This window comes from Pleurodeles waltl, chromosome 1_1, assembly GCF_031143425.1.
Source record: "Pleurodeles waltl isolate 20211129_DDA chromosome 1_1, aPleWal1.hap1.20221129, whole genome shotgun sequence".
Lineage (NCBI taxonomy): Eukaryota > Metazoa > Chordata > Amphibia > Caudata > Salamandridae > Pleurodeles > Pleurodeles waltl.
Genome location: NC_090436.1, coordinates 434,776,280 through 434,792,931, shown reverse-complemented (window position 1 = coordinate 434,792,931; position 16,652 = coordinate 434,776,280). Strand labels below are relative to the sequence as shown.

Genomic DNA, 16,652 nt, shown 5'->3' with positions numbered 1-16,652 from the left:
ACTCCGACAGTGCGCTGGGGCCTGCTAATCAGAGCTCAGAGACAGTGCTTTTTCCCTAAAACATGTAAAGTCTGATTGTATCCCAATTGACATGGTCTTACGTCTGTAAGTCCCTAGTAAATGTTGCCCCTGGTACATATGGCATGGGTACTAAAAAGGGTCCTAAGGGCTGCAGCATGCCATCCTAATTGACCCACATCCAAATTACACACAGGCTGCCATTAGAGGCTGCCTTAGATGGTGCAAACCAGGTTTGAAGACATGAAATGGCACACTTCTGTCTACCATGCCAAAGACACTGCATGACTACTTTTAAGTCACAATCGTAAAGAGAGACAGAGAGATTAATGGTCCAGTGTACAGCCTCCCTAATAATTATTCAATACCTTAGAGTACACCGTTCCAAAAAAGATAATGAACTTCACTAGGCACTTCTATATTTAGAAGCAAATGTGCTCACACATCCAATGGATGTCATGCTTCATCATAGGGCTTGCTCGTCATCAGACTGCCGCTGCAATGTCTGACGGGCCCACTGCAGTGGGGCACTTTGCCGGAGATCCGTACTGCGACTTAAAGAAGCGGCACAGAGACCCTTAAGCGCTCAGTCTCAACTTGTGTTTAGGCAGACTGAGTCCCTCCAGAGCTGAACCCCCCCTTCGGGTTTGGCTGGACTGGTCCCTCAGTACCTCCTGCAGCCTGTTTTTTGCAGGCAACGAAAAACCGTGAGTGCCTCCTGCAGCACAACCCCACCGTATAAAGCACCACTGCATACGAACCCCCAGCCCAAGTTTCAGTGGGCCAACATTGACTCTGAGTATGCAAGACCATCAAAGACTGAGCCCCCTTCCTGTGGGTTTGCCTGGACTAGCCCTCCAATTTTTACTTGTATCCTCTTTTGAACTGGACCATTCCCCATTGATTTAAACGGGGCATCCAATGCTGAAAAGCACCTCTGCACCTGGACACCCCAGAGCCAACCGAGGTGACCTGTTGGTGCTGCCTTTGACCCTGCCGCATACTTACCTTACATCCAGAAGAACAGTCATGTAAGTCGCTGACAAATACCCAGATGCAATATATGTTTCTCTCCCATAAGATAACATTACTGATTTAAAGCTGCAATTGTATGTGTCTTTCGGTATACTTCAAAAAGTGATAACTCGAAAAGTATTTACCCAATTATGAAGTTTTTGGTGTTATTGTTTCTAAATTGGTCTCGAGTATCATCTTGAGTGTGTGTCCCATTTATTGACTGTGTGTGTTCAAGAAATGCTTAACACTACCCTCTGATAAGCCTAACCTGCTCGCCCTCACTACCACAAAAGAGCATTTAGGGTTATTTCTTTTAGCCTCTATCTACCAACAACGGCCATCTGTACTAGCTGCATGGTGTGCTCCTACATTGGCATACTGCTTAGATACCTGCAATGGCATGCAGGAGAGCAATAATTAAGCCCTCACTACAGAAATGGTTATGGAACCCTAATCGGGTAGAGAATTTCTGCTTTGCCATGTGAGGAAAAATTCCTTTTCTGGAAGAGGAAGTCTTCATTGGCAACCTGTCCTCTAACAGGGCAGCCAGTGCTCATGCGGATTACAGATGGAGTCACTATACCTCGTCACTCGAAAAGACTTCTTTGAAGAAAACAACTTGTATACATCCAGGCCTAACACTAGATGACAGGAGTATGCACAGCATGTGAATCTACAGAACTACGCGCCACAACAGTTACTACAGGGAAAGTAACATTTTCCATACATTTATTATGGGATAGAGCCATTTTTAAGAGGAATGGATGTTAAAGAACAAAAAAACATGAAACGGATAATACTCAATATTGCCAGTGTTGCACTCAAAGAGCTCACTATTAGCTTTGTTTTCCCCCCATTTTGATGTAAAAGATTTAATAGGCAAAATGCCTGTATGTTCCAATGCAGCCAAACCCAATATAATATTGTCATTAGAGAAATAATACGAGAAATAGATAATTTCTAGTTTCAGGCACAAGACAGCCAAGGGGTTACCTAGGCTTAGACTCAAAAGGGATGACGGAAATCAATTTTCAACTATTTGTAGAGTTGAAATATTCAGGAGTCCCCATAATTAAAATCCTCAGGAGGCTGCAGCCATTGCTTTGAGACTGTATACATGCAACATAGTAGAAATTGATTATTTGTTCATTTTGGGATAGCAGAAGTTGCGTGCTTGGTTATTGATAGCATATGTGCATTTAATCTTGAGAGTTGGCTTCAGGATCACTGTTTTAGTCTTGAACACATTGATTGTCAGTTGCCAAGGTTTTATAGTAATTTGTGAAGCTTTTGTTTATTTGGGTTGAGTTGGGTAATAGTAAGAAGGACTACATTATAATTGTACAAAAAATAGAGAATCTTACACCTCCACTTCTTAGGTAATCAGCTTGTTGGACCGGCATTCTTTTTATTCTCTTTTGGGCTTTTTCTTTTTAGTATTTGTATACATAAGGGTCTTATCCTGGGTTTAGCTCTGCATTTAGATTCTAATTCCCCTATTGGTACTCTAAGAAAATACCTCTTGGGACTTCTCTTCTAATCATACTAAATAATCAAATGGCTTTTCAGTTATTGGCGGAGCAGATGTCTTTACTACAACATTCATCAACGTTTGATGAGGGTTCTCTGTGAGGAGCTTGGCATATACGTATGAATTTGCAATGCAGCCTTATTTTTTAAGGGATGTAGTGAATAAGGGACCATTCCCAATGAGAAAAGTAACTGCTTTCAGTATCTCTTTCATAATTGAGGAAGCATAATCTCGAGCTGCCACCAATTTTTCCATCAGAGAGAGAATTGAAGATAATATTCGTTGAAGAGCTTGTAATGTTTTTTAGAGCACACATTGGTTGCCCATAGGTTATGATATTGAAATGTCATGCATAATTGGTGCCAGATCCCACCCAGAATTTTGCATTTGTTAGTCAGTATTCTAAGTTGTATCCAAGCTGGTATCACAGGTCTGTGCAAGAAAGATCTAATAGGTACATTATTGACTGCATATGGAACATCAGGTAAGGTTAAATCTGTAATAAATGAGGAGAAGGTCATGCGCTCATAATAGGTGGCTTTTTTTTATTTTAATGTGATTTAGAGAAAGAACATCATCAGCAATACCAGTTTGTCATTGATTCCTTATGCATGACTTTGCCTAGTGAGATGGGAGAGTTATAAATTAGTGCTGCATCCTCCATAGAGGTACAGGCTGTATTTTTGTTACTTGCAGCTCCCCCCTGTCAAATTGTGGACCTTTCTGAAGTTTGCCCATAAGGAAGGCAAATAATCCATTTAGGGCCAGGTTTACCCTCAGAGTCTGACATATCTGATCTCTGGTTCTTTGCTTTAATAGAGGTTTCCACTATTCCTTTTAAGAATAAGAATTGTTTTTCCTTTATTGTCCTTATTGTAATGCTTGTCTTTTATATAGGTTTTCATTTGTGTTTGAGAGATCTTCAAAAGCACAAGTGTTCTATAGTAAAGACAAACTAAATTGATTTGAAAGAATACATTATGAAATACCACCAAGTGTAAACTTGTACACACCTATCTGAATACCTAATTCTGAATGGGTCGTGTGGGCATGCCTATTTTATAGCCAGGGTCACATACAAGAAATCCATGGCTAGGCAGTGGATTGTGAAAGATAAATGAAAAATGTGTGAACTGTTTAGCTTTTGAAAAGTATCACTGCAATAGATTTCTTTCTAAAGTTGGTGTGATGTTCTTGCAGTGGTGTGTGCGTGATGGGAAAGAAATGCTTTGTGAATTCCTTGTTGAACATGACTTCCTATGCACTGACACAGGAGGGAGGAGATGTATTTGTTAGGCTTGGTATGTGTTTGAGTGTGTCTGTATACTTGCTTCACTGGGTTTCGACGTTAGTACATTTCTGGGTATACAGTTAGTGTAAAGTGTTTAAAACACTAGGATATAATAGAGCCACACACTGGATATATTTTATAAAGTAGTGTTTCAAGGTAAGCATGTAGAGTGTGGGTGAGTGCTAGTTAACTTATCTTCAAACTAATGTGGTTTTGTTAACTATAGCACCATTATATAAAGCAATTATCTGTTGGTATAATTCATATTTATGCTAATATATATATTTATCCTTCTTCAGATCATTGGGATCCATACTAATAGGTTATTGTAAATGTATAAACTTGTGTGCTTGTGCACATTGTTTTTTTATTTTATTTGTTTATCTGTTGGCGGGGTATTGCAGTTGAAAAACGAATCTCCTATTAACTTGCCTTTGCCCAGTAGAACTCACAAAGCAATCTTGGATGAGTCAGCCTTAGCCTTCTCAAATCCAAAATTCTTGTATTCAAAACCTAGGCATATTTCTGTTTCTCTGGGGCATTTTTTCATTATAAATGTTTTACGTTATGGTTTCTGTTTGCGGTTAAATTAAAAATGTTTAAAGCTTTTTACAGTATGAACTAGTAGTATCTAAAAAAAAGTTTAAGAATGAAATTCTTCCAGAGCCAGAGTGATAATAGTAATAGCAAACTAAAAATATATTAACAGGCAAAATAAAAAGTCTCGAAGAATCTGGGGCTAGCACTGTGGATTCAACAAGCCATAAGGGACAGTCTGAAAGAGCAAGTTCTAGAAGATCAGGGGAGGAGGTTTTGCTGGGTGGCGGACCGCCGGAATGTCCTTCTCCAGCCAGTGAAGAAGCTGAAAAAGACAGTGATGGCTTAAGCAGGTAATTCTGAATTGGTAATAAAGCCGCTTCTGTAGGCTTTCAGAAAATACTGCATGTTGCTGAATGAGCATCCTATCTGAAAAGTATTGTTGCTGCTCCCTCTGCGCAGCCTTCTTTACAGAGTTGTTCCTATTGTGCTAGGATATATGCTCTAGAAGTTGTTTTTGATGCAGTTTTCCATCTACTATATTTATCCTGTTCATCTGTTTTTAAAGAGTGCTGCAATGGTAGTAATGGCATTTTATGAATGACAAATTACAACATCATCAACTTGGGAATACCTAGGGATATCCACACAGTAATCCTTATAAAAAATTCTATCACCTTTGTGGACTTTTGCATAATGTGTCTGCCCATGTTGTGCAATACATTTACCCAAATATGCAACCATTAACCTTGTTGCCCTAGTCCAGTTAAGTTGTCTGTTACTGTATTTGCGATACTGAACACTCACATTCATGGACCCACAATTATTTCATCTCACTTTGACCCCTTGCTTGTAGAGATAGGCATGTTATTTTCTATATTTAGCAGAATGTTGTGGATTCACATGCTTTGCATTATTCTGCTGCCTAGCGGTTGGCTCCGGAAACGCTGTGTTCTACTCTTTTTTTTTTTTTCCTCCTCACTCCCCTCTCCTTAGTGTCGTCGACCACCATTTGGTTCTACTCTGTCCTCTGTGTGACGTCCGATGGTGCCCTGGAAGTTCCTGTGTGTGGTCGCCATCCTCAGATGCTTTTTTTCCACCGTTGGGTCTGGAAGTTCAGCGGAGGAGCTCCGAAGAATTTTGGTATATTTCTATTTTTTTGAAAGAACATTAAGAAAATCGAAGAGGTCGTTGAGTGAGACAAAAGGAAATCAACAGAGGAGAGGGGAAACCTCCTCTGCAGCATCAGGGGACACCACTGGCAAATTTCACCATCAACAGAGAATGAAGAGAGAGGAGACAGGGCCATGGAAAAAACTCTTATACATTTTGTCCCAATTGCCACCACACTACACCATGGTAGTGGCTCTGAAACAGGAATCACTCCGACACCTAGGCCTTGGTGATTAGGAGGAGAACGTGGAGGAGGCCGAGTCAGCGAGAAGGGGAGACTCGGACGTCGTAGTTTTGGAGCCCAAGGCGGAGAAGACTCAGTCGCAGAAAAAGGGTGCAAAGGACGTCGACAGAAAAAAGGACGTAGACAGAAAAAATGCAAAGGTACAGACTCTAAGTCTACAGAACATAAACGTCCCAAAGAAGCCTCAGCGCCAAAACCATAGGTGACTGAAGGGTAAGCCAAAACCAAAACAGCCTCACAGATCCCGACCAAGGATACCAAAGGCCTAACAGCACTTTCGGAAGCCCCTGCTCAAGAGGGAGCAAAATAGAGAGCAAGACCAGGGGAACTATTTACAACGAAAAGAAAAATCTTCCCTGAGGCTGAAGCAGACCAACAGGCACAAGAGCTTGAAAGAAAGAAAAGGAAACTGAAATGGCCGGTATCATCCACAGAAAGAAGGAATTTGATGGTTCCTTGAAGGGTTCCATACCCCTTTAAGGCCCTCAACAACTATGGAGGCTGCTGATGATCAGTCAGCTTTGGAAGTACCGGTGACCCCAGAACCCACAACCAAGAACAGGAAAAGTTCTTCGAAATCGAAGAGGCAGAATATGCACAGGGCATCAGCAACTCGAGTCATTTCGAGGAAACATGACAGGACCTAGAGGCCAAATCACCTGAGAAGGGAATAGATAATTACCCTGAGAGGCTATCCCCTGTTGATGACCTGTCCATCTACAACAGCCTAGTAAAGAGAATTGCTGGAGCCTATGGGGTAGAATTGAAAGAAGAGGAGAAGGAGGGTTCATGCTTTCTCCTAGAAACCCTGCCGCCGGCTCAAAAGGGGAATCTATCTGCCGTTGCTGCCTAGCATCCTGGATCAAGGTAAGAAGGCCTTCACGGAACCAACCACTACAAGGGCAGTCACATCCAGAGTGAATAAGAAATATAAACATTTTACTCTAGACTTAAAATACATCAAGGGTAATGTCACTGCAGATTCAATTATTGTCACCATTGCAATGAAAAGAAACCATGCTCCCACCTCCACAGGACCACCGCCTGAGAAGGAGCGTAAGAGGTTGTATGTGGTGTGCTGGAACATAGAAAGGGAAGCCCCTACACAATGGAGAAAGCTAACTCCAAAGCCCTCTCATGAATCGTTATGGACACCAACAGTGGCAGGAGATTGAAAGCCTCATGTAACACCTCCTGGTGGAATGCAGAAAGAGGGCCAAAGTGGTCATACAAGAGGGCTAGGGCACTTCGTACATAAGCCTAAACTCAGCACTAGATGCAGCAGTTCTGCTTCAACAAACAAGGGGGAACAAGATCCTTCACCCTATCAAAGCTATCCTAAGACATTTGGTACTGGGCAGTACAATAGAAAATAACTCTACAAACAATTCGCCTACCAGGAGACCTCAACACAGAGACAGACAAACTAGTCGGGCAAAAAAACATTTCACACATGTGGGAGATAAAACAAGAGGTCATCCAAAGGATCTTGAACATTTGGGGCACACCCAGTATAGACTTGTTCACAACAGCAACAAATGTAAAATGCCAACACTCTGCCTCCAGGTTTCCTCAGCCCCAGTCAAGAGGGACTGCCCTGTCAATAAATTGGTCAGGGAAATTTGCATGCATTTTTCCTCCAATTCCCTTGATCCATAGGGTAATAGAGAAATCCAGGCAATCAGGGACCACACGCATCCTCATAGCTCCCCAATGGGCATGACGGACTTGGTACTTGGATCTACAGGAAATGTTCAGGGAACAAATAATCACATTGAGGCAAAAAAAGGACCTGCGACAACATAGCACGGAGAAGTATATCACCCAGAACCAGCTACACTCAACCTAGCAGCTTTGCTCCTGAATACTTGGAATTCGGTCACTTACGGCTTCCCTCAAGGACGATGGATATCCTGAAGTAAGCAAGGAAACCATGCACACGTAAATGCCACATAGACAAATAGAAAAGATACATTCTTTGGTGCACATGCAACAATAGAATAGACTAAAGAACACAACAGGACACAATGTTAATATGCCTCAACCACCTGCTGGAGAGTGGTCTCACTTATGCATCACTGATGGTAGATTTAGCAGCTATAGTGACCTACAGTAGCGGCACCTCAGGAACCAGCCTTTTTACATCCACAGTAGTAAAGAGATTCTTAGAAGAATTGAAAAGGATGGCACCAAGAAGATCTGCTCCAACACCATTATGGAATCTGAACACTCTGTTAACACAGTTAATGTTGGAACCATTTGAACCCATGCACAAATCGGATCTAAAGTTCCTCAGTCTCAAAACAGCCTTTCTAATAGCAATCACCTCACGGCGCAGAGTCAGCGAATTACAAGCACTGACAGTCCAAGAGCCATACATACAGATAGACATGGTCTAGGTGGTCCTTAGAATTAACCTACACTTCCTACCAAAGGTAGAGACACATTTCCATGTCAATCAAAGCATTCTATTAACGGCTTTCTTTCAGGAACCAAAGACACAAACAGAAAAAAGCTCTACGCACTTTGGACGTTTGAAAGGCTTTAATGTACTATCTACAAGAAACGAAAAACTTTTGCAAGGAAAACCAACTTTTCATATCATTCGCCAAGGCAAGCAAGGGATCACCAGTGTCTAAGGCAACTATTTCTAGATGTATTGTTGACATCATCCAAACCTGCTACACAAAAGCTCACTCAGCCAGAAAGAAGGGTGCAATACTAGCGTGCCTTGCAAACGTGACCATTGAGGAAATCTGCACTGCATCAACATGGGCAAAGCCATACACTTTCACGAAACACTAGTGTGTGGACATTCAGATGACGAAAGAAGCACAAGTGGGTCAGCAGGTACTACAACACCTATGTGCCAAGTCATCCTCATTTCATCCCAACCAACCCAAAAAGGGTATAACACTTTATAATTTTATAATCTAATGCACAACATGTGAATCCAGAAGAGGATTCATGCTGCAGCACAAGATGGTTTCTTACTAGTAAGATTCGTTTTGGAGCTTGAAGAGTATTCTGGATTCACATTTGACCCGCTCACCTCCCCAGAAATGGGAAAAGAAGCAAACAGGTGGCGGGGGAAAGGTTTGGGACGTGGGATATGGGGCGGAATGGGGGGTGGGCAAAGAAAAGAAAGAATGTTAAGATGGCGACCACACACAGGATCTGTCTTGACGTCACACAGGGGACGGACTTAGCACAAAATGATGGTTGACGATGCCCAAGAGAAAAAAAATAAATAAAATAGAACACAATGTTTCCAGAACCAACCACTAGACAACAGAATAATGCACAGCATATGAATCCAGAAAACTCTTCAAGCTGCAAAACTACTCTTACAGGTAAGAAACCGTTTCATTTCTTTTGATTTTTAAATTGAACTACTTAAGTCGTAAAACTGTTAACACATCCAGTACGGCCTTTTCCTCAAAAGACTCCCAACAAAGCCAGATTTTGTTCTGTTGCTTCTGATTTTGTATGCCTTTCTAACATGGATGGATGTCCTACATGACTGTCTTCTTTGTCCCAAAATCCCAACTGGGACATTTTATGTGGAGACGGGTGGGGTTGTAATGTTATTTCATAGTCGGGCTCTTGAATATTATGGGGAGAAATTGGCATTCATGCATTAGGGAAACAAGACATGTATGTAATGTTCAGAAAAAGCCCATTGGTTTTGAGTTCTGATATATTATGCACTTAATGTCATTTGCCAAGTTAGATGTATGTTAATTAGTGTTCAAACAGTGGTAGATAGTGCCACTCGAACTGAATACCTTTTCTCCCATTTATAGCTGGTGTTTTTTATTATTACTGAGAAGGAATTCCCTATTTGTATCTGGTTTCGGAACGCCTGCTACAAGATCACTACCCACTTTAAACTGTCAACCAGGAACATAACTGTTGGGACAAGAATGTTTCCTGCATTGTCAATGGTTGTGTACCCCCACCCTGAGTGCCTGACTCCATGTGAAACTGCTGTGCAGTCATGGTGTTCTAACATGTGTGCAGATGCTTGTACCTGGTAAGGTGAGCGAGGTTCAGAGCATATTTATTGACCTGCAGGGCTCACAATGTCACAGTGGGCACTAGAGTAGTGTCCATGCCCTTACTGCATCACATAGAGTGGTGGTAACAGGGTACCATGTTTTTTTAAACTGTATTGTAACCACACATTTTTCTCTGCCTATTTTGTAAAGTTCTGCTGTTGTCTGATACCCAGAACCTTGTACTGGGATCCCTTGTATGTGTAACATATGTATGGTGGGAGGAGTGGCTGTGTGTTGTATTGAGTCTGAGTACTAAGGTGTGTTGGATCCATTTTGGATGCCTCTTACTTTAGCATCTTGCAAGATGGAGTGTGAGGACAGTGGAGAACGGATACCCTAAGAATTAATTGAGGACCCTGTTGGCAGAGGGCTGCTGATTAGTTCTTCCTCCCTCAGGAGTGCCGATTAGTAGGTGGCTAGGGCAAAGGATAGGGCTGCAGTCCCTGCTGCTCAAGGTGGAAAAGCTTCTAGGGAGGGTTTGTTTTGTATGTCTCTGGTTACTGTTTCATTAAGGCTGATGACTGCCTGGTGCTGAGATCTCACCTTCATGGTGCACCTGTTTTTGATACTCCTACTTGAAATTAGCTCTATTGCTACATGATGTGAAAGTGCCATCACTTTTCTCAAAGGCTTTGTCTGGAGAGCAGCTTGAGAATGAAATTTGGAAGAGAACCAATTCAAACGGGTCCTGAAACATGGTGAATACACATCACCCATCTGAAAAATATGTATAAAATTAGGATCCAGGCAACCACTATGTGTTCAAATCCAAAGATCTTCATTACTATGGGAGGCAGTGTAATGCAGAGTTCTCAGAGAGTGGCTGTGTGACAAGGGGTGATGATTGTCAGGTAGCTAATCTCCCAGTGGCATGGGGCTATCACCTGATGTCACCTGAAATCTGCACTATCTGCTGGAAGAGCTGGGGTTCTGTCTGAAGTGATGAACACTGTATTATGTTTCATATGCCTCATAATCACAGTTCATGCCTTTTACACAAGGATGCTGTTGCTTCAATAAATGCATTGAAATCCAGTTTGCGTCCAGTTAGAGACCTCGGAAAAATTTTACAATCATAGAAATCATGATAATTTGAAACCTCCTGACCGGTATCAGTTTACTGATGCACGCCCTTCCTGACCGGACAGAGAGAGCCGGGCAGTCAGAACACAGAAACAAGTTTGTGAAACCGAAAAAGGACCCAAAGCTCATCTTATGTCACAATAAAAAAGGAAGAGAAACTTCCACTACAACAAACAAACAAATGCAATTTAAAAAGGTAGGTGCCAGGATTTCAGCTAAATATGCTGCACATATTGAGAACATTTCTGAAGAACAGGATGTGGACAGTGATTCTGCTTGACAGCTCAGCAGAGGTCACAATAGTTCACCAGAATCTTTAAGAGCTTCAGGAGGTGACAGCAACTAAAGTCTACATTGTAGTCAAAACACCAGATAGAAGTGTCACCCCACTCTTCAGCATCTATAAATTAAAAATTCAAATTGAGGGGGACATTAATCATGCAATTCAAGTACATTTCTGGGAAGAATTAAGGCAAAGCTATGACATCCTTCTGGCAGAAAGAGATAGGCCGGCAGAATTTGTCCAGGCTCTTCCACAAGGGCCCCTGTGCTGTACCGCAACTATGTGTGCTGGGATATCATGTTATACCTACACAGTCCAACCCACAAATACAACCTGAATACCCAATAAAACATGAAGCTAAAGTTCCAGTGAGAGAAATACTCACAGCTTGAATACCAGGGAGCAATTGGGTATCAGTTATGACTAGCCATTTGTTTCCTGTACCTAAGCAGGACCATTCTTACTGAATAGTCTTAGATTACAGACATCTAAACAGTGTCTGTGTCTCTCTCTCTCTCTCTCTTGCTCTCTCTCACACACACACACACACACACACACACCATCTCTCTCTCGCCATTCAAAATTCACCTAGCACAGCCATTATGTACCTTATTGTGCGTAAGAAACACAAAACTTTTTTTCTGCCTAAATCTGCCACCTGAGAGTAGAGATCTAAGTGCATTTTCTGTGTTGGGCTCTCAGCGTTGTTTTTGTCGAGTTCTCCAAGGGTTTAACCCCTTCTGTGCCTTGGACGAGGTGACCTCGTCCAAGGCTACAGTTCCAGTGTGCCTTGGACGAGGTCACCTCGTCCAAGGCACACGGGAACTTGGGGGAGCGCTAGCGCGCCCCCCCCCATTCCCCCTCCCTGTACAACCCCCTCCCCCTCAAGACATTCCCCTTTCACCAAATGCCCCCACCCCCCGCCGTGATGTCAGCGCGCGCTGATTTGTCACAGGGGCCTCCCCATCGCACTGGAAGCTCTGCTTCCAGCGCAATTGAAAGAGAAATGCTTTGCATTTCTCTTTTAATCACTGGGGGAGGCCTGGAGGGGCTTCAAAGGGAAGGAAATGTATTTCCTTCCCTTTGAAGTCTCTCCTAGGGTTTCAAAAGCAGGATTGCTTGCCATCCGGCTTTTGAAACCCCACTAGACACCAGGGATTTTTTTTTTCTTTTCAGAAATTGACATAAGGGAGCGACCCCTTGGGCAAGGGTCGCTCCCAAAGGGGGGGGGGATTTTTCAGGAAGGCCTTTTCTCTTTTAGGTGGGGAGCGACCCCTTAGGCAAGGGTCGCTCCCCTAGGGGGCAAATTATATTTAGGCCATTTGCCTATTTTGATGAGGCCAGTCTGCCCCCAAGGGGGGCAGAAACCACTAGACACCAGGGAGTTTTTTCTTTGCGTGAATTTCACGCAAGGGGAGCGACCCCTTAGGCAAGGGTCGCTCCCTGGGGGAAGGGGAATTATTTTAGGCCATTTCTGCCCCCCCCTGGGGGCAGAAACCTCTAGGCGGCAGGGCAATTTTTTTTGTGTGTTTTTTTTTTTTTTTTTAAATTTTTTTTTTTAGAGGTGGGGAGCGACCCATTAGGCAAGGGTCACTCCCCTGGGGGCAAATTGTATTTAGACCATTTCTGCCCCCCTTGGGGGCAGATTGGCCGATTTTAGGTCAATCTGCCCCCAAGGAAGGCAGAAACCACTAGGCACCGGGGATTTGTTTTTTGGTGCCAATGTCACGCAGGGGGAGCGACTCCGTAGGCAAGGGTCGCTCCTGGGAGGGCAAATTTATTTTAGGCCATTTCTGCCCCCCCGGGGGCAGAAAGCTGTAGGCGCCAGGGCACATTTTGGTTTTTTTGTGGGTTTTTTTTTTTGTGATGCACGCCCTTCCTGACCGGGCAGAGAGAGCCGGGCAGTCAGAATGCAGAAACAAGTTTGTGAAACCAAAAAAGGACCCAAAGCTCATCTTGTCACAATAAAAAAGGAAGAGAAACTTCCACTACAATAAACAAACAAATGCAATTTATAAAGGCGGTAGATGCCAGGATTTCCGCTAAATATGCTGCACATATTGAGAACATTACTGTTTTCAGAAATGCACAGGTTTGGTAGGTTTCCCTAGGTTCCGGCTGAGCTAGAGACCAAAATCTACAGGTAGGCCCTTTGCAAAAAACACCGCTATTTTCTTTAAAAAAAAATGGGATGTGTCCACGTTGCGTTTTGGGGCGTTTCCTGTCGCGGGTGCTAGGCCTACCCACACAAGTGAGATATCATTTTTATTGGGAGACTTGGGGGAACATAGATTAGCAAAACAAGTGTTATTGCCCCTTGTCTTTCTCTACATTTTTTCCTTCCAAATATAGGAGAGTGTGTAAAAAAGACATCTATTTGAGAAATGCCCTGTAATTCACATGCTAGTATGGTCACCCCGGAATTCAGAGATGTGCAAATAACCACTGCTCCTCAACACCTTATCTTGTGCCCTTTTTGGAAATACAAAGGTTTTCTTGATAGCTATTTTTTACTCTTTATATTTCAGCAAATAAATTGCTGTATACCCGGTATAGAATGAAAACGCACTGCAGGGTGCAGCTCATTTATTGGCTCTGGGTACCTAGGGTTCTTGATGAACTTACAAGCCCTATATATCCCCGCAACCAGAGGAGTCCAGCAACGGAACGGTAAATTGCTTTCGGTAATCTGACATTGCAGGGAAAAGTTAGAGTAAAACGTAGAGAAAAATTGATGTTTTTTTCACCTCAATTTCAATATATTTCTTTTTCAGTTGTTATTTTCTGTAAGAAACCCTTGTAGGATCTACACAAATGACCCCTTGCTGAACTCAGAACTTTGTCTACATTTCAGAAATGTTTAGGTTTCTGGGATCCAGCATTGGTTTGATGCCCATTTATGTCACTGACTGGAAGGAGGCTGAAAGCACAAAAAATTGCAAAAATGGGGTATGTCCCAGTAAAATGCCAAAATTGTGTTGAAAAATTGGGTTTTCTGATTCAAGTCTGCCTGTTCCTGAAAGCTGGGAAACTGCTGAGTTTAGCACCGCAAACCCTTTGTTGATGCCATTTTCAGGGACAAAACCACAAGCCTTCTTCTGCAGTCACTTTTTCCCATTTTTTAAAAAAAAAACGAAATTTTCACTCTATTTTGGCTAATTTCTTGGCCTCCTTCAGGGGAACCCACAACGTCTGGGTACCTCTAGAATCCCTAGGATGTTGGAAAAAAAGGACGCAAATTTGGCTTGGTTAGCTTATGTGGACAAAAAGTTATGAGGACCTAAGCGTGAACTGCCCCAAATAGGCAAAAAAAGGCCTGGCACAGGAGGGGGAAAAGGCCTGGCAGCGAAGGAGTTAAGAACAGTCCAGGGCTGTTCTCAGTCCGTGTGGCTTTCAATATTACATGATATTGATCCTGAGGTATTATCCTATATAGATGACATCTATCTGACCCCAAAACACATTTGAGCAGGGTAGATCTCATTGTATTGGGATTTGCCGAATGTTGCTGCAAATTAACCAAAAAAAGCAACCTAAAAATGCCTTTCTCAGTGTCCTATTTTTAGAATATGAGTTGTCAAATGAGGAAAAAAGACTGGCACCACTCTTCCTAGAGACGGTGTGCGCAACTACAACGGCCAAATGCTATAAAAAAAACTGCAGTGCTTGTTAGAATTGCTTGATTTTGCCAGAACATACATTCTGGATTATGCACTGGGCATAAAGCTAGTATACGATTTAATTTATCCAGATTTCTCAAGCAAACTTTGGACACCACAACATAACCAAATCTCAGATCATTATAGACTGACATGCTTGAAACAAAACACTTACACATGTAAACAAAACAAACCGGTTGATCCAGGTAATCCTGAGTGCTATAGCCTTCAGATATGTCACATTCAATGAAAAAGGCACTACCAATAGCATACAAATCACATTTGTACTTCAAACAGAAATGTGTTTTACTGACCGCAGTTCAGAAGGCGGTCATCAAGGAGAGACCACTAGTTCAGGGAAAACGCATTAAATTTGTTACCCCGGTACCAGCATTTGAGGCTGTTACCAAAGCCAGCGTTTCAAACGCAAAAGCATTACATCTAAGATGGATACAACGGGGGCTACCTCTGTGACTGCCACTGATGTTGATTATGTGTTCGACTTTTTCACGCTTGCCGTGGTCTCCCTTAACTTTTTGCCTCTGTTTCCCAGGTTGTTGATGTGTGCTGGACTCTGATTTTGCAGTTTTTGTTACTCTGGGCACTTTACCACTGCTAACCAGTGCTAAAGTGCAAGTGCACCTTTACAAAATGTGTATGTAATTGGCTTATCCATGATTGGCATATTTGATTAACTAGTAAGCCCCTAGTAAAGTGCACTAGAGGTGCCATGACCTGTAAATCAAATGCTACTAGTGGGCCTCCATCACTGGTGTGCCACCCACATAAGTAGCTCTGTAATCATGTCTCAGACCTGCCACTGCAGTGTCTGTGTGTGTAGTTTTAGCTGTAAATTCGACTTGGTAAATGTACCCACTTTCCAGGCCTAAACCTTCCCTTTTCTTACATGTCAGGCACCCCTAAGGTAGGCCCTAGTTAGCCCCAAGGGCCGGGTGCAGTATATGGTTAAGGTAGGACATATAGTAATGTGTTTTACATGTCCTGACAGTGAAATATTGCTAAATTCGTTTTTCACTGTTACAAGACCTGTCCCTCTCATAGGTTAACACAGGGGCTACCTTTAAATCTGATTAAAGTGTAGATTCCCTTTGGAAACGGATGGACATGTGGAGTTTGGGGTCTCTGAGCTCGCAATTTAAAAAATACATCTTTTAGTAAAGTTGATTTTAAGATTGTGTGTTTGAAAACGCCACTTTTAGAAAGTGAGCATTTTCTGGCTTATACCATTTCTGTGACTCTGCCTGTTTGTGGATTCCATGTCTGGGTCAGTTTGACAGTTTGACAGTTGGGCTGGTTGCACCTCACACTAGGCAGTGACACAAAGGAGCTGGGGTATAGTCTGCATTTCCTGATGAGCCATCTGTGCTAGGAGGGAGGGGAGCAGTGGTCACTCACACCTGAAAGGGCTGTGCCTGCCCTCGCACGAGGCAGTCTCCAACCCCCTGGTGAGTGTCTGGGGCCTGGCCTGGGCAAGGCAGGATTTCACATTCAAGAGAGACTTTGCTTTGAAGTAGGCTTACTTCAAAGGAGAAATTGGGTATAAGAAGGGCACCCAAAACCACAGACTTTAGAACACTTCTGGAAACCAAGGGAAACCTCTGCCAAGAGAAGAGCTGAAGAGTTGAGGAAAAGAGCTGCCCTGCCTGTGACTGTGCTTTGTGGAGCTATCCTGCAGTTGCTGCTGCTGCCAGAGTAAGGGGGCAAAGACTGGACTGTGTGTGCCTTCCATCTTGA

The 16,652-nt window shown here is 42.9% G+C and overlaps 1 protein-coding gene across 2 annotated transcripts in view; it reads left to right on the top strand.

Moving 5' to 3' along the window:
• BDP1 (BDP1 general transcription factor IIIB subunit) overlaps positions 1 to 16,652 on the top strand; it is a 1,097,554-nt gene that overhangs the window by 175,965 nt on the left and 904,937 nt on the right. For both annotated transcript variants that reach the window (XM_069224223.1, XM_069224213.1), the window contains exon 13: positions 4,567 to 4,747. In XM_069224223.1, coding sequence (XP_069080324.1) covers positions 4,567 to 4,747 — 181 coding nt within the window. The remainder of the gene's footprint in view (positions 1 to 4,566; positions 4,748 to 16,652) is intronic.